The sequence below is a fragment of the Spermophilus citellus genome (assembly GCF_964194105.1).
Source record: "Spermophilus citellus genome assembly, chromosome: 17".
NCBI lineage: Eukaryota > Metazoa > Chordata > Mammalia > Rodentia > Sciuridae > Spermophilus > Spermophilus citellus.
Window position 1 is genome coordinate 37,793,770 of NC_138199.1, and position 17,601 is coordinate 37,811,370.

Sequence of the window (17,601 nt, forward strand, 5' to 3'; positions counted from 1 at the left end):
CCAACAAACATTGATGACATTGATCCTTTCCCAATACATCTTTCCAAGTGACAAGACAATCCCTGGGAAGGAGATATCCCCCCAAACCTAAAATGACAGTCTCTGGGAAGAATCCAAAACATTGATCCTTCCCCAGATAGATCTTTTCCCAGTGACAGTACAATAGATCCTGGAGGGAAAGAGATAAGTGCTGAATGCTGAACTCTGGACCCTCCATAGTTGCCCAGTAAATACAAATTTCAAATTCTCACACCTGTTTCCTGAATGTCCAACTGATATGTTCTGATAAAGTCTTCAATGGTTAAGTCATCTCCCAGTGTGTAACCTATATAAACCCGTACCTCCCCCATGATCAGGGCCTTTTTCCATCCAGAGCGTGAGCCCTCTGATGCCTGACTCTTCTACTAACTAAAGGCATAGCTGGTCCATGAAATCTGCTGCCATACCGGTTATTTTTACTTTCACTTTGGTGCTAAAAGTCATTTTAGTTGATTTTGCTTATGGTATCCATTCAAGAAAGGAATTTTCCTAGAGCATTCATTAAGAATCATAAAATGTTTGTAGCTTGGAATATTCCAGAACTGTACCTCTGGTGTAGAGTAACTGCAGTAGCCCTGTTCTTCTCCCTCAAGTCCCTCCATGTCACACCTTCCTATTATTTGCCTTTATTCCTCTTAACCAGTGATTCTGATTTTCTGGACAAACAAAAGCAAACTCCATACCAGTTTTCTTATAAAAAGTGCATCTTTATTATTTCACCAGGCTGGACACAGCTCAGAGCCCAAGGAGCCGCTATGTGTCTGTCAGTGCAAAAGGACCCACTCCATATCTGTCAGTTTGGTGGCTTGATACCATGTCTGCCTAGAACAAGCTGATGATAGCCACTCAATTGTCACCAAACAGTGTGAGCAAAGCTGGAGGGCATGAGTGGCAAAGAATTTGTTCTGGGATATTTTGGAACAGTTACAAAATGAAATGAAAATAAAAATAAATTATAAAAATTAAATAATATCAATAAATAAAATCTAAGTTCAGAGTGAGGCTGTACAGCAACAACCAGCCACAGGAGAGGTAGCTATGGAGTCACAGGGATGCTTCCAAGACTCAGGCCCCTGCTCCCCACAGGGCCCATGGAGGTCATTGGGTTCCTTGCTGCCTCCAGGCCACTCAGGCATTCAGCTCCAGGTCAGTGACGTATTCCTGGACCCAGTTCTCATTGGGGTCGGCACACACCTCCCGGCCTTTCTTGGTTAGGAAGCTGTGGGGAGAAGCAGAGGATCAAACACTGAGGAATCCTACAGGGGATCTGGGCCCACGGTGGTCCCTCCATCTCACCCGGTGCCCTGGGCAGCTCAGAGAGGCTCTGCCTCTATTACTCCAGAGAGTCTCTCCCACCAACTCAAGCGTGTCTCAGGGTACCCTGCCACCTCCTTCTTCTTGTCCCTCCTCTCTGAGTTGGGGGTCCCACCTTCCCGACCAAGTCAGGTCACATTTAAGAGCTGAATCCTATATACATGGCCTGTCTAGGGTTGCTCTCCTGGCCTGTCTCTGTCCGTGTGGGGCTGTCCTCAAGGGTGGGCAGGGGAAGTGGCACTTACATGACACCTGGCTGGGAGCACTGGCTGCTGGTCTCAAAATAGTCCTGTATGAATTTGCGTTGAATCTGCCGGGCCACGTAGGAGAAGCAGCAGGCTGTTGGGGTGTCCGCACCAACTGTGGAGAAAGGGACAGAATGAGTCCAGGTCATCATCCATTAGGAAAGGCCACCAGCTGTCACATCCTCAGAGGCTGAGGAAGAGCCCTGGCAGGGTGGGGACTGGAGACCAGGCCTCGGGAAGGCATTTGGGCATTTCTGCCTAGAAACCTCATGTCTCTGTCTTCCTACTGTCTCTGTTCTCCTTGCTTCCTGACTCTTCTTTGTCTGTGTGACTCAGAAAACCAAGCAGACTGTTTTCCTCTCTTCCTTCAGGGAGTTCTGTTTGGTTCAAGATGTCACACCTCAGCAAAAAGAGAGGTCTGGACATCTATCTCAAGATCCAGTGGGCAGAGCTCCTGGGAGGCCTGGAGTGAGCTGGGGAATCAACCACATCACTGGGAAGGAAGTCACCAGGTCTGGATTCTGCCTCTTGCAAACTCAGTGGTTTAGGGCTCTATTTTTCCCTGCCCCAACCCTGACTCTCAGGACTGGGGACTAGGAGAGCTAAGATCCCTTGTAAAGGTGAAAAGTCCTTAAGAGAAAGCTCAAGGTGCTTTGTAGCCCTTTAAGAAGTTTTCTCTTTTCTCCTGGGTTCTGGAGACCACAAGAAGAGATTGATGTGGTCTCCCCAGGGCCAGAGAGTGGGGACATTCGCCACAATAGGGTGGACTCACATGGTGCAGAGAAGACCTGGTCGCAGAGAGCCATGGTGCAGAGGACAGCAAGAGCAGCCGTGGAGACCTGCATGATGTTCAGTGGATGATGGAGTGTGGTCTCAAGTATCAGCAGATCCAAGAAGGGCCCGGGTCTTCCCTGCTGCTTGTGTTCTTCTGGCATCTGAAGCCATCTGCCCTTCTCTTTATAGGCAGCCCTGGAGGATGGGGAAGTGGAATCTGGGGGTGCATGGGGAAAATTTTAAGCATAGCAATGTTGTCATGATGTTACACAACTTGGGGTCCTTGGTGACCACAGGAACTCAGGATATCTAAGAATAGCATCTCTGAGCTGTAGGTCTCAGCTCTAGACTCATGACTTGCCCTGTTTTTTTGTGGGGGAATGGTTTCCCTGTGTGAGAGAGGAGTCGAGTTTGTTTCTGCTCAAAGATGCTATTAGCTGGTCCCTTCTCATAAGAACTTATTTATGGATGACTTCTCCAGTGCCATTCCTTTCTACAGAACTGAAACTCAGTGCTTTCTCAGTCTCTGTAACCAACGTGGGGTTGACAGGTAGATGGCAGCAACACCACACCCTCCAAATCCTGGTACTGAATTAAGGAATCCCAGGCTAGAGGAATGGAAAGTATTCATTTGTCCATTTACTGAACAAAGAATGACTAGGGGACTCTGTCACAAACTCTATTGTGAATTATGAAGTTCCTTTAGGTGTGGGTGTCAATATGTTATAAGCCTAAAAATATTTATACCCACTAACCTAGGAAAAGTGTTTCTAGGAAAGAGTTCTACAGAAACAAGCCAGATATGGAGGTATCATCAAACAAAAAAGACCCAGCATCATTTGTAATTTTCCTCTAGCAACTACAGTTAACTATTTGATGTCCATCTTTTTGAATATTTACCTATATAAATATATATGTATATAAGAATTTTTAGGATTAAAAACAAAAATAACATGTATAGATCTGTATCATATACATAGAGTATATATGCATACAGTAGATGTAAGTGGGTACACCTTTTACACTTAATAGGATGGGCACACTGCATAGACAGAGGTGTGTGCAGAATTCGCAGCAGAATATTCCATGGATGGACATCTTAATTCCCTTTTTTTTTATCCCCCACTGATGTGTTTTTTTTAAACGAGCCATAGTGTAAAAAAAAATACTTGTGTCTATATATTCCTATTCTTTGGTAGTGTTTCTGTAAAATAGATTCCTGATAATGGAATCAGGTCAAACAGCAGTTTTTTTTTTTGTTTGTTTATTTTTGTTTGTTGGTTTGTTTCTTTGTAGTACTGGGGATTGACTCCAAGGCCTCAGTCATGTTAGGCAAGAGCTCTACTATAGAGCTGCATCCCCAACCCTAGTATGTGTGGTTTAGTATTTGCTAAGTAGTAGTGTTTAAATAAACCTCAAAGTGTTTGATTACTATGATTCTACACAATTTTTTTTGTACCAGGGATTGAGTTCAGGGGCACTATGTCACTAAGCCATATCCCCATCCCTATTTTGTATTTTATTTAGAGACAGTGTCTCACTGAATTCCTTAGTGCCTTGCCATTGCTGAGTCTGATTTTGAACTTGTGATCCTCCTGCCTCAGCTTCCTAAGACGCTGAAATTACTGGCATGCGCCACCATGCCTGGCTTCTAAACAATTTTAGATACAAAAATCAGATTATTTGGAAGATGAACTAATTGTGGCTCATAAAAAGTAATACAGGTTTGATTTCTACACATCTTTTGAATGTCCTCTTCTTCTGAAGAAAGGACCCTAGCTCAGTGTATATTTCTTGTACTTATAACTGCAACCCAAGTACCACCTGTTAAATAACTTACCTTTCATAGCAAACCTATAAACAGAGTTCTGCTCCACATAGAGCCTGATTTCCACACCCACTCCCCACCAACATCAGCCATTTATGTTGTGGAGTATGGGGTTTAGAGAAATAATATATGATACACCTATTACCCCATGCAGATATACACCACATTTGGAAGGAGTGCTGAATCCTGCTACCTAAGTCAGTGTTCTTAGGCACTAACCTGCATGCAGCACTCCTGGTAAACTTGATGTAAACATCAGTTCTCAGGTTCCATCCAGAGCATTCTGGTGGGAGTGGCTTCTGAACTGTTGCTTGGGATTTGAGTATAGGTAGATCACACCTGGGGAAATCACTTGGCCAGTGTTTAATAGCACACAGTATGTAGTTAAATGAAGGTCTAGTTTGGGAACTCAGTTGTGCCATCTACATGCAGTGTGATCTTGGACAAGTTGCTTACCCTTCTCAAGCCGAGATTTACTTTTCTGTCAAATGGGATGTTAATAGTACTATGTAAGCTATATTATTGCATTAGTAGGATTCAATGGATGATATATAAGAAGCACATAGATTTGAATAAGCCTCAAAAATGTTAGCAGTATCTTTTAAACACAGCTTTATTTATCATAAGTAATCACTACAGAATACTCTGTCTAATGGTATCTGAAGGATATGGAAATGACAACCCTCAAAACAGGGTGGCCTGACAGGAGGGAGGGAGGAGGAAGCCACCACATTGATGACATTGATCCTTTCCGAATACATCCTTCCAAGTGACAAGACAATCCCTGGGAAGGAGATTTCCCCCAAGCCTAAAATGACAGTCTCTGGGAAGAATCCAAAACATTGATCCTTCCCCAGATAGATCTTTTCCCTGGGACAGTACAATAGATCCTTAAGGGAAAGAGATAAGTGCTGAATGCTGAACTCTGGACCCTCCATCCTTGCCCAGTAAATACGAATTTCAAATTCTCACAACATGTTTCCTGAATGTCCAGACTGATATGTTCTGATAAATCTTCAATGGTTAAGTCATCTCCCAGTGTGTAACCTATATAAACCTATAACTTGACTTAAAGATAAGAATCATATGATCATCTCAATAGATGCAGAAAAAGCATTTGACAAAAAACAGCACCCCTTTATGTTCAAAACATTAGAAAAACTAGGGATAACAGGAACATATCTCAACATCGTAAAGGCTATCTATGCTAAGCCTCAGGCCAACATCATTCTAAAAGGAGAAAAATCAAAGGCATTCCCTCTAAAAACTGAAACAAGACAGGGATGCCCTCTTTTACCACTTCTATTCAACCTAGTTCTTGAAACACTGGCCAGAGCAATTAGACAGAGGAAAGAAATCAAAGGGATATGTATAGGGAAAATAAAGAACCTTAATTAGCTCTATTTGCTGACGATATGATTCTGTACCTAGAAGACCCAAAAACCTTCACCAGAAAACTTCTAGAACTAGTAAATGATTCAGCAAACTAGCAGGATATAAAATCAACACACTAAATCAAAGGCATTTCTGTGTATCAGTGACAAAGCCTCTGAGAAGGAAATGAAGAAAACTACCCCATTCACAATATCCTCAAAAAAAAAAAAAGATACTTGGGAATCAACAAAAGAGGTGAAAGATCTATACAATGAACACTACAGGACCCTAAAGAGAGAAATCAAAGAAGACCTTAGAAGATGGAAAGATCTACCTTGTTCTTGGATAGGCAGAATTAATATTTATCAAAATGACCATACTACCAAAAGCACTATACAGATTTAATGCAATTCTGATAAAAATCCCAGTGGCATTCCTTATAGAAATAGAAAAAGCAATCATTAAATTCATCTAGAAAAATTAGAGAACCAAAATAGCTAAAGCAATCCTTATCGGGAAGAGTGAAGCAGGTGGCACCACTATACAGGACTTTAAACTACAGTATAGAGCAATAGTAACAAAAAAGCATGTATTGGCACCAAAATAGACTGTAGACCAATGGTACAGGATAGAGGTCACAGAGACTAACCCACAAAATCACAATTATCTTATATTAGACAAAGGTGCCAAAAACATGCACTGGAGAAAAGATAGCGTCTTCAACAAATGGTGCTAGGAAAACTGGAAATCCATATGCAACAAAATGAAATTAAACCCCTATCTCTCACCATGCACAAAACTTAACTCAAAATGGATCAAGGACATAGAAATTAAACCAGAAACTCTGTGTCTAATAGAAGAAAAAATAGGCCCTAATCTCCATCATGTGGGATTAGGCCCCAACTTCCTTAATAAGACTCCTATAGGGCAAGAATTAAAACCAAGAATCAATAAATGGGATGGAATCAAACTAAAAAGTTTCTGCTCAGCAAAAGAAACAATCTGTGAGGTGAACAGGGAGCCTACATCCTGGGAGTAAATCTTTATCCCTCACACATCTGATAGAACACTAATCACTAGGGTATATAAAGAACTCAAAAAGCTAAGCACCAAAAAAAAAACAAATAACCCAATCAACAAATGGGCCAAGGACCTGAACAGACATTTCTCAGAAGAGGATATACAATCACTCAACAAATATATGAAAGAATACTCATCATCTCTAGCAATCAGAGAAATGCAAATCAAAACTCCTCTAAGATAGCATCTCACTGCAGTCAGAATTGCAGCTATTATGAAGACAAACAACAATAAGTGTTGGCCAGGATGTGGGGGAAAAGGCACACTCATACACTGCTGGTGGGACTGCAAATTGGTGCAGCCAATATGCAGTATGAAGATTCCTTGGAAATCTGGGAATGGAACCACCATCTGATCCTGCTATCCCTCTCCTTGAACTATACCCAAAGGACTTAAAAACAGCATACTATAGGAACACAGCCACATCAATGTTTAGAGCAGCCCAATTCACAATAGCTAAACTGTGAAGCCAACCTATTGCCCTTCAGTGGATGAATGGATTAAAAAATGTGGTATATATACACAATGGAATTTTACTCAGCACCAAAAGAGAATAAAATCATGGCATTTTCAGGTAAATGGATGGGGTCCGAGAAGATAATGCTAAGTGAAGTAAGCCAATCCCCCCCCAAAAAAAATTCCGAATATTTTCTCTGATTAGAGGAGGCTGACCCATCGTTGGGTAGGGAGGGGAAACATGGGAGGAATAGACGAATTCTAGATAGGGAAGAGGTAAGGGAGGGGAAGGAGGGGGCAGGGGATTAGCAAGGATGGTGGAATGTGAAGGACATCATTATACAAAGTACATGTATGAAGACATGAATTGGGTGTCAACATAATTTAATATACAGATATGAAAAATTTTGGTATATATGTGAAATAAAAATTGTATGTAAAAAACCCCAAAGTACATGTATAAAGACATGAATAGGTGAGAACATACTTTATATACAATGATATGAAAATTGTGCTCTATATGTGTAATAAGATTTATAATGCATTCCACTGTTGTGTATTTAAAAAATTAAATTAAATAAAAAAAATAAACCTATATCTCCCCCATGATCAGGGCCATTTTCCATCCAGAGAGTGAGCCCTCTGATGCCTGACTCTTCTACTAACTAAAAGGCATAGCTGGTCCATGAAGTCGGCTCCCATACAGGTTATTTGTACTTTCACTATGGTGCTAAAAATCATTTTGGCTGATTTTGCTTATGGTATCCATTCAAGAAGGGAATTTTCCTAGAGCAGGTACATTAAGAATCATAAAATGTTTGTAGCTTGGAATATTCCAGAACTGCACCTCCCGTGTAGAGTAACTGCAGTAGCCTTGTTCTTCTCCCCCAAGTCCCTCCATGTCACACCTTCCTATTATTTGCCCTTATTCCTCTTAACCAGTGATTCTGATTTTCTTGACAAACAAAAGCAAACTCCATGCCAGTTTTCTTTTAAAAAGTGCATCTTTATTATTTCACCAGGCTGGACACAGCTCAGAGCCCAAGGAGCCGCTATGTGTCAGTCAGTGCAAAAGAACCCACTCCATATCTGTCAGTTTGGTGGCTTTGATACCATGTCTGCCTAGAACAAGCCCATGACAGCCACTGGATTGTCACCAAACAGTGTGAGCAAAGCTGGAAGGCATGAGTGGCAAAGAATTTGTATGGGATCTTTTGGAACAGTTACAAAATGAAATGAAAATAAAAATAAATTATAAAAATTAAATAATATAGCAACAACCAGCCACAGGAGAGGTAGCTATGGAGTCACAGGGATGCTTCCAAGACTCAGGCCCCTGCTCCCCACAGGGCCCACGGAGGTCATTGGGTTCCTTGCTGCCTCCAGGCCACTCAGGCATTCAGCTCCAGGTCAGTGATGTATTCCTGGACCCAGTTCTCACTGGGGTCAGCACACACCTGCCGGCCTCTCTTGGTTAGGAAGCTGTGGGGAGAAGCAGAGGATCAAACACTGAGGAATCCTACAGGGGATCTGGGCCCACGGTGGTCCCTCCATCTCACCCGGTGCCCTGGGCAGCTCAGAGAGGCTCTGCCTCTATTACTCCAGAGAGTCTCTCCCACCAACTCAAGCGTGTCTCAGGGTACCCTGCCACCTCCTTCTTCTTGTCCCTCCTCTCTGAGTTGGGGGTCCCACCTTCACGACCAAGTCAGGTCACATTTAAGAGCTGAATCCTATATTAGTGGCCTGTCTAGGGTTGCTCTCCTGGCCTGTCTCTGTCCGTGTGGGGCTGTCCTCAAGGGTGGGCAGGGGAAGTGGCACTTACATGACACCTGGCTGGGAGCACTGGCTGCTGGTCTCTAAATAGTCCTGTATGAATTTGCGTTGAATCTGCCGGGCCACGTAGGAGAAGCAGCAGGCCGTCGGGGAGTCCGCATCAACTGTGGAGAAAGTGACAGAATGAGTCCAGGTCATCATCCATTAGGAAGGGCCACCAGCTGTCACATCCTCAGAGGCTGAGGAAGAGCCCTGGCAGGGTGGGGACTGGAGACCAGGCCTCGGGAAGGCATTTGGGCATTTCTGCCTAGAAACCTCATGTCTCTGTCTTCCTACTGTCTCTGTTCTCCTTGCTTCCTGACTCTTCTTTGTCTGTGTGACTCAGAAAACCAAGCAGACTGTTTTCCTCTCTTCCTTCAGGGAGTTCTGTTTGGTTCAAGATGTCACACCTCAGCAAAAAGAGAGGTCTGGACATCTATCTCAAGATCCAGTGGGCAGAGCTCCTGGGAGGCCTGGAGTGAGCTGGGAATCGACCACATCACTGGGAAGGAAGTCACCAGGTCTGGATTCTGCCTCTTGCAAACTCATTGGTTTAGGGCTCCATTTCCGCCACCTATCTATAGAAAGAAGGAACCCCTGTCCCAACCCTGACTTTCAGGACTGGGGACTAGGAGAGCTAAGATCCCTTGTAAAGGTGAAAAGTTCTTAAGAGAAAGCTCAAGGTGCTTTGTAGCCCTTTAAGAAGTTTTCTCTTTTCTCCTGGGTTCTGGAGACCACAAGAAGAGATTGATGTGGTCTCCCCAGGGCCAGAGAGTGGGGACATTCGCCACAATAGGGTGGACTCACGTGGTGCAGAGAAGACCTGGTCGCAGAGAGCCATGGTGCAGAGGAGGACAGCAAGAGCAGCCGTGGAGACCTGCATGATGTTCAGTGGATGATGGAGTGTGGTCTCAAGTATGAGTAGATCCAAGAAGGGCCTGGGTCCTCCCTGCTGCCTGTGTCCTTCTGGCGTCTGAAGCCATCTGCCCTTCTCTTTATAGGCAGCCCTGGAGGATGGGGAAGTGGAATCTGGGGGTGCATGGGGAAATTTTTAAGCATAGCAATGTTATGATGTTACCAAACTTGGGGTCCTTGGTGACCACAGGAACTCAGGATATCTAAGAATAGCATCTCTGAGCTGTAGGTCTCAGCTCTAGACTCATGACTTGCTCTGTTTTTTTGGGGGGAAATGGTTTCCCTGTGAGAGAGAGGAGACGGGTCTGTTTCTGCTCAAAGCTGCTATTAGCTGGTCCTTACTCATAAGAACTTCTTTATGGATGACCTCTCCAGTGCCGTTCCTTTCTACAGAACTGAAACTCAGTGCTTTCTCAGTCCCTGTAACCACGTGGGGTTGGCATGTGGATGGCAGCAACACCCCCACCCCCAAATCCTGGACCTGAATTAAGGAATCCCCGGCTAGAGTAATGGAAAGTGTGATGTCACGTTTCATTTGTCCATTTATCGAACAGTCATAGAATGACTAGGGGACTCTGTCACAAACTCTAGTTGTGAATTATGAAGTTCCTTTAGGTGTGGGTGTCAATATTTCAGAAGCCTAAAAATATTTATGCCCACTAACCAAGAAAAAGTGTTTCTAGGAAAGAGTTCTACAGAAACAAGCCAGATATGGAGGTATCATCAAACAAAAAAGACCCGGCTTCATTTGTAATGTTCCTCTAGCAACTAGTGTTAACTATTTGCTGTCCATCTTTTTGAATATTTATCTATATAACATATATATATATATATATATAGATATATATACATATATCTATATATGTAAGAATTTTTAGGATTAAAAACATAAATAACGTATAGTTCTGTATCATATACATAGGGTGTATATGCATACAGTAGATGTAAATGAGTACACCTTTTACACTTAATATGATGGACACATTGCATAGACAGAGGTGTGTGCAGAATTCGCAGCAGAATATTCCATGGGATAGGATCTTAATTCCCTTTTTCTTTAATCCCCTACTGAAGTTTTTTTTTTTTTTTTTTAAGTAGCCATACGGTAAAAAAAAAAAAAAATCCTTATGTCTACATATTCCTATTCTTTGGCAGTTTTTCTATAAAATAGATTCCTGAAAATGGAATCAGTTCAAACAGCAGTTTTTGTTTGTTTTTTTGTTTGTTGGTTTGTCTCTTTGTAGTACTTGGGATTGACTCCAAGGCCTCAGTCATGCTAGGCAAGAGCTCTACCTCAGAGCTGCATCCCCAACCCTAGTATGTATGGTTTAGTATTTGCTAAGTATAGTGTTTAAATAAACCTCAAAGTGTTTGATTACTATGATTCTACACAATTTTTTTTTATACCAGGGTTTGAACTCAGGGGCACTGTGTTACTGAGCCACATCGCCAGCCCTATTTAGAGACAGGGTCTCACTGAGTTGCTTAGTGCCTTGCCATTGCTGAGTCTGGCTTTGAACTTGTGATCCTCCTGTCTCAGCTTCCTAAGACGTTGCAATTACAGGTGTGTGCCACCATGCCAGGCTTCTAAACAATTTTAGATACAAAAATCAGATTATTTGGAAGATGAAATAATTGTGGCTCATAAAAATTAATACAGGTTTGATTTCTACACATCTTTTGAATGTCCCCTTCTTCTGAAGAAAGGACCCTAGCTCAGTGTATATTTCTTGTACTTATCACTGCAACCCAAGTACCACCTGTTAAATAACTTACCTTTCTTAGCAAACGTATAAACATAGTTTTGCTCCACATAGAGCCTGATTTCCACCTCTCCTCCACCAACGTTAGCCATTTATTTTGTGGAGTATGGGTTTTAGAGAAATAATGTATGGTATACCTATAACCCCATACAGGTATACACCACATTTGGCAAGGAGTGCTGAATCCTGTTACCTAAGTCAGTGTTCTTAGGCACTAACCTGCATGCAGCACTCCTGGTAAACTTGATGAAAACATCAGTTCTCAGATTCCATCCAGAGCATTCTGGTGGGAGTGGCTTCTGAACTGTTGCTTGGGATTTGAGTATAGGTAGATCACACCTGGGGAAATCACTTGGCCAGGGTTTAATAGCTCACAGTATGTAGTTAAATGAAGGTCTAGTTTGGGAACTCAGTTGTGCCATCTACATGCAGTGTGATCTTGGAAAAGTTGCTTTACCCTTCTCAAGCCGATATTTACTTTTCTGTGAAATGGAACATTAATAGTACTACATAAGCTATATTATTGCATTAGTAGAATTGAATAGATGATATATATAAAAAGCACATAGATTTGAGTAAGCCTCAAAAACATTAGCAATTTCTTATAAACAAAGTTTATTTATCATAAGCAATCACTACAGAATACTCTGCCTAATGGTATCTGAAGGATATAGAAATGACAACTCTCAAAACAGTGTGGCCTGACAGGAGGGAGGGAGGAGGAAGCCATCACATTGATGTCATTGATCCTTTCCCAATACATCCTTTCCCAGTGACAAGACAATCCCTGGGAAGGAGATATCCCCCAAGCCTAAAATGAAAGTCTCTGGGAAGAATCCAAAACATTGATCCTTCCCCAAATAGATCTTTTCCCTGTGACAGAACAATAGATCCTGGAAGGAAAGAGGTAAGTGCTGAATGCTGAACTCTGGACCCTCCATTTTTGCCTTAGTAAATACAAATTTCAAATTCTCACACCTGTTTCCTGAATGTCCAACTGATATGTTCTGATAAAGTCTTCAACGGTTAAGTCATCTCCCAGTGTGTAACCTATATAAACCCGTACCTCCCCCATGATCAGGGCCTTTTTCCATCCAGGGAGTGAGCCCTCTGATGCCTGACTCTTCTACTAACTAAAGGCATGGCTGGTCCATGAAGTCTGCTGCCATACTGGTTATTTGTACTTTCATTATGGTGCTAAAACCATTAGGTTGTTTTTGCTTATGGTATCCATTCAAGAAGGGAATTTTCCTAGAGCAGGTATATTAAGAATCATAAAATTTTTGTAGCTTGGAATATTCCAGAACTACACCTCTGGTGTAGAGTGGAGTAATTACAGTAGCTCTCTTCTTCTCCCTCAAGTCCCTCCATGTCACACCTTCCTATTATTTGCCCTTATTCCTCTTAACCAGTGATTCTGATTTTTATGGACAAACAAAAGCAAACTCCATGCCAGTTTTCTTTTTTAAAGTGCATCTTTATTATTTCACCAGGCTGGACACAGCTCAGAGCCCAAGGAGCTTCTATGTGTCGGTCAGTGCAAAAGGACCCACTACATATCTGTCAGTTTGTTGGCTTTGATACCATGTCTGCCTAGAATAAGCTGATGACAGCCACTCGACTGTCACCAGTGTGAGCAAAGCTGGAGGGCATGAGTGGCAAAGAATTTGTTCTGGGATTTTTTTGAACAGTTACAAAATGAAATGAAAATAAAAATAAATTATAAAAATTAAATAATATAAATAAATAAAATCTAAGTTCAGAGTGAGGCTGTACAGCAACAACCAGCCACAGGAGAGGTAGCTATGGAGTCACAGGGATGCTTCCAAGACTCAGGCCCCTGCTCCCCACAGGGCCCACGGAGGTCACTGGGTTCCTTGCTGCCTCCAGGCCACTCAGGCATTCAGCTCCAGGTCAGTGATGTATTCCTGGACCCAGTTCTCATTGGGGTCGGCACACACCTCCCGGCCTCTCTTGGTTAGGAAGCTGTGGGGAGAAGCAGAGGATCAAACACTGAGGAATCCTACAGGGGATCTGGGCCCACGGTGGTCCCTCCATCCCACCCCCTGCCCTGGGCAGCTCAGAGAGGCTCTGCCTGTTACTCTAAAGAGACTCTCCACCAACTCAAGAGTGTCTCAGGGTACCTTGCCACCTCCTTCTTCTTGTCCCTCCTCTCTGAGTTGGGGGTCCCACCTTCACGACCAATCAGGTCACATTTAAGAGCTGAATCCTATATTAGTGGCCTGTCTAGGGTTGCTCTCCTGGCCTGTCTCTGTCCGTGTGGGGCTGTCCTCAAGGGTGGGCAGGGGAAGTGGCACTTACATGACACCTGGCTGGGAGCACTGGCTGCTGGTCTCAAAATAGTCCTGTATGAATTTGCGTTGAATCTGCCGGGCCACGTAGGAGAAGCAGCAGGCCGTCGGGGTGTCCGCACCAACTGTGGAGAAAGGGACAGAATGAGTCCAGGTCATCATCCATTAGGAAGGGCCACCAGCTGTCACATCCTCAGAGGCTGAGGAAGAGCCCTGGCAGGGTGGGGACTGGAGACCAGGCCTCGGGAAGGCATTTGGGCATTTCTGCCTAGAAACCTCATGTCTCTGTCTTCCTACTGTCTCTGTTCTCCTTGCTTCCTGACTCTTCTTTGTCTGTGTGACTCAGAAAACCAAGCAGACTGTTTTCCTCTCTTCCTTCAGGGAGTTCTGTTTGGTTCAAGATGTCACACCTCAGCAAAAAGAGAGGTCTGGACATCTATCTCAAGATCCAGTGGGCAGAGCTCCTGGGAGGCCTGGAGTGAGCTGGGAATCGACCACATCACTGGGAAGGAAGTCACCAGGTCTGGATTCTGCCTTTGAAACTCAGTGGTTTAGGGCTCCATTTCCGCCACCTATCTATAGAAAGAAGGAACCCCTGTCCCAACCCTGACTTTCAGGACTGGGGACTAGGAGAGCTAAGATCCCTTGTAAAGGTGAAAAGTCCTTAAGAGAAAGCTCAAGGTGCTTTGTAGCCCTTTAAGAAGTTTCTTTTTTCTCCTGGGTTCTGGAGACCACAAAAGAGATTGATGTGGTCTCCCCAGTGCCAGAGAGTGGGGACACCCGCCACAATAGGGTGAACTCACGTGGTGCAGAGAAGACCTGGTCGCAGAGAGCCATGGTGCAGAGGAGGACAGCAAGAGCAGCCGTGGAGACCTGCATGATGTTCAGTGGATGATGGAGTGTGGTCTCAAGTATGAGCAGATCCAAGAAGGGCCTGGGTCCTCCCTGCTGCCTGTGTCCTTCTGGCGTCTGAAGCCATCTGCCCTTCTCTTTATAGGCAGCCCTGGAGGATGGGGAAGTGGAATCTGGGGGTGCATGGGGAAATTTTTAAGCATAGCAATGTTGTCATGATGTTACACAACTTGGGGTCCTTGGTGACCACAGGAACTCAGGATATCTAAGAATAGCATCTCTGAGCTGTAGGTCTCAGCTCTAGGCTCATGACTTGCTCTGTTTTTTGGGGGGGAAATGGTTTCCCTGTGAGAGACAGGAGACGGGTGTGTTTCTGATCAAAGCTGCTATTAGCTGGTCCCTTCTCATAAGTACTTATTTATGGACGACCTCTCCAGTGCCGTTCCTTTCTACAGAACTGAAACTCAGTGCTTTCTCAGTCCCTGTAACCACGTGAGGTTGACATGTGGATGGCAGCAACACCCCACCCGCCAAATCCTGGACCTGAATTAAGGAATCCCAGGCTAGAGGAATGGAAAGTGTGATGTCACGTTTCATTTGTCCATTTATCGAACAGTCATAGAATGACTAGAGGACTCTGTCACAAACTCTAGTTGTGAATTATGAAGTTCCTTTAGGTGTGGGTGTTAATATGTCAGAAGCTTAAAATATTTATACCCACTAACCAAGAAAAAGTGTTTCTAGGAAAGAGTTCTACACAAACAAGCCAGATATGGAGGTATCATCAAACAAAAAGACCCAGCATCATTTGTAATTTTCCTCTAGCAACTAGTGTTAACTATTTGATGTCCATCTTTTTGAATATCTATCTATCTATCTATCTATCTATCTATATCTATATATATATATACATAAGAATTTTTAGGATTAAAAACATAAATAACGTATAGTTCTGTATCATATACATAGACTGTATATGCATACAGTAGATGTAAATGGGTACACCTTTTACACTTAATATGATGGACACATTGCATACACAGAGGTGTGTGAAGAATTTGCAGCAGAATATTCCATGGGATAGGATCTTAATTCCCTTTTTCTTTAATCCCCTACTGATGTTTTCCTTTTTTTTTTTTTAACTAGCCATACAGTAAAAAAAAAAAAAAAAAAATTCCTTGTGTCTACATATTCCTATTCTTTGACAGTTTTTCTATAAAGTAGATTCCTGAAAATGGAATCAGGTCAGACAGCAATTTTGGTTTGTTTTTTTTTGTTTGTTTGTTGGTTTGTCTCTTTGTAGTACTTGGGATTGACTCCAGGGCCTCAGTCATGCTAGGCAAGAGCTCTACCTCAGAGCTGCATCCCCAACCCTAGTATGTATGGTTTAGTATTTGCTAAGTATAGTGTTTAAATAAACCTCAAAGTGTTTGATTACTATGATTCTACACAATTTTTTTTTATACCAGGGATTGAACTCAGGGGCACTGTGTTACTGAGCCACATCGCCAGCCCTATTTAGAGACAGGGTCTCACTGAGTTGCTTAGTGCCTTGCCATTGCTGAGTCTGGCTTTGAACTTGTGATCCTCCTGCCTCAGCTTCCTAAGACGCTGCAATTACAGGTGTGTGCCACCATGCCAGGCTTCTAAACAATTTTAGATACAAAAATCAGATTATTTGGAAGATAAAATAATTGTGGCTCATAAAAATTAATACATGTTTGATATCTACACATATTTTGAATGTCCCCTTCTTCTGAAGAAAGGACCCTAGCTCAGTGTATATTTCTTGTACTTATCACTGTAACCCAAGTAATCCACCTGTTAAATAACTTATCTTTCATAGCAAACGTATAAACATAGTTTTGCTCCACATAGAGCCTGATTTCCACCTCTCCCCCACCAACGTTAGCCATTTATTTTGTGGAGTATGGGTTTTAGAGAAATAATGTATGGTATACCTTTAACCCCATACAGGTATACACCACATTTGGCAAGGAGTGCTGAATCCTGTTACCTAAGTCAGTGTTCTCAGCCACTAACCTGCATGCAGCACTCCTGGTAAACTTGATGAAAACATCAGTTCTCAGGTTCCATCCAGAGCATTCTGGTGGGAGTGGCTTCTGAACTGTTGCTTGGGATTTGAGTATAGGTAGATCACACCTGGGGAAATCACTTGGCCAGTGTTTAATAGCACACAGTATGTAGTTAAATGAAGGTCTAGTTTGGGAACTCAGTTGTGCCATCTACATGCAGTGTGATCTTGGACAAGTTGCTTACCCTTCTCAAGCCCAGATTTATTTTTCTGTCAAATGGGATGTTAATAGAACTACATAAGCTATATTATTGCATTAGTAGGATTCAATGGATGATATATATATAAAAAGCACATAGATTTGAGTAAGCCTCAAAAACATTAGCAATTTCTTATTAACAAAGTTTATTTATCATAAGCAATCACTAAAGAATACTCTGCCTAATGGTATCTGAAGGATATGGAAATGACAACCCTCAAAACAGTGTGGCCTGACAGGAGGGAGGGAGGAGGAAGCCATCACATTGATGTCATTGATCCTTTCCCAATACATCCTTTCCCAGTGACAAGACAATCCCTGGGAAGGAAGCAAACGTCACCCAGTAACAAGACAATCCCTGGGAAGGAGATATCCCCCAAGCCAAAAATGAAAGTTTCTGGGAAGAATCCAAAACATTGATCCTTCCCCAAATAGATCTTTTCCCTGTGACAGTACAATAGATCCTGGAGGGAAAGAGGTAAGTCTGAATGCGGAACTCTGGACCCTCCATCCTTGCCCAGTAAATACAAATTTCAAATTCTC

The 17,601-nt window shown here is 42.9% G+C and overlaps 3 protein-coding genes across 3 annotated transcripts; all 3 read right to left on the minus strand.

The window, feature by feature from the left end:
• Positions 1-779: 779 nt before the first annotated feature.
• Positions 780-2,443, minus strand: LOC308636678 (C-C motif chemokine 3-like; the record flags this gene model as incomplete). The annotated part of the gene is made up of 3 exons (XM_081272300.1): positions 780-1,258; positions 1,599-1,713; positions 2,371-2,443. The coding sequence occupies 3 exons, from the start codon at positions 2,441-2,443 to the stop codon at positions 1,168-1,170; spliced, it is 279 nt and encodes a 92-aa protein (XP_081128426.1). The 3' UTR covers positions 780-1,167.
• A 5,691-nt stretch (positions 2,444-8,134) lies between these two features.
• Positions 8,135-9,855, minus strand: LOC308636675 (C-C motif chemokine 3-like 1). The gene is made up of 3 exons (XM_081272297.1): positions 9,730-9,855; positions 8,933-9,047; positions 8,135-8,592 (listed from the first exon to the last, which is right to left on the minus strand). Exons 1-3 carry the CDS (start codon positions 9,803-9,805, stop codon positions 8,502-8,504), a joined length of 282 nt encoding a protein of 93 aa, XP_081128423.1. The 5' UTR covers positions 9,806-9,855; the 3' UTR covers positions 8,135-8,501.
• A 3,362-nt stretch (positions 9,856-13,217) lies between these two features.
• On the minus strand, positions 13,218-14,845 carry LOC308636673 (C-C motif chemokine 3-like). Its single transcript, XM_081272295.1, has 3 exons — positions 14,716-14,845; positions 13,923-14,037; positions 13,218-13,586 (listed from the first exon to the last, which is right to left on the minus strand). The coding sequence occupies exons 1-3, from the start codon at positions 14,789-14,791 to the stop codon at positions 13,496-13,498; spliced, it is 282 nt and encodes a 93-aa protein (XP_081128421.1). The 5' UTR covers positions 14,792-14,845; the 3' UTR covers positions 13,218-13,495.
• Between the last annotated feature and the right edge of the window lie 2,756 nt (positions 14,846-17,601).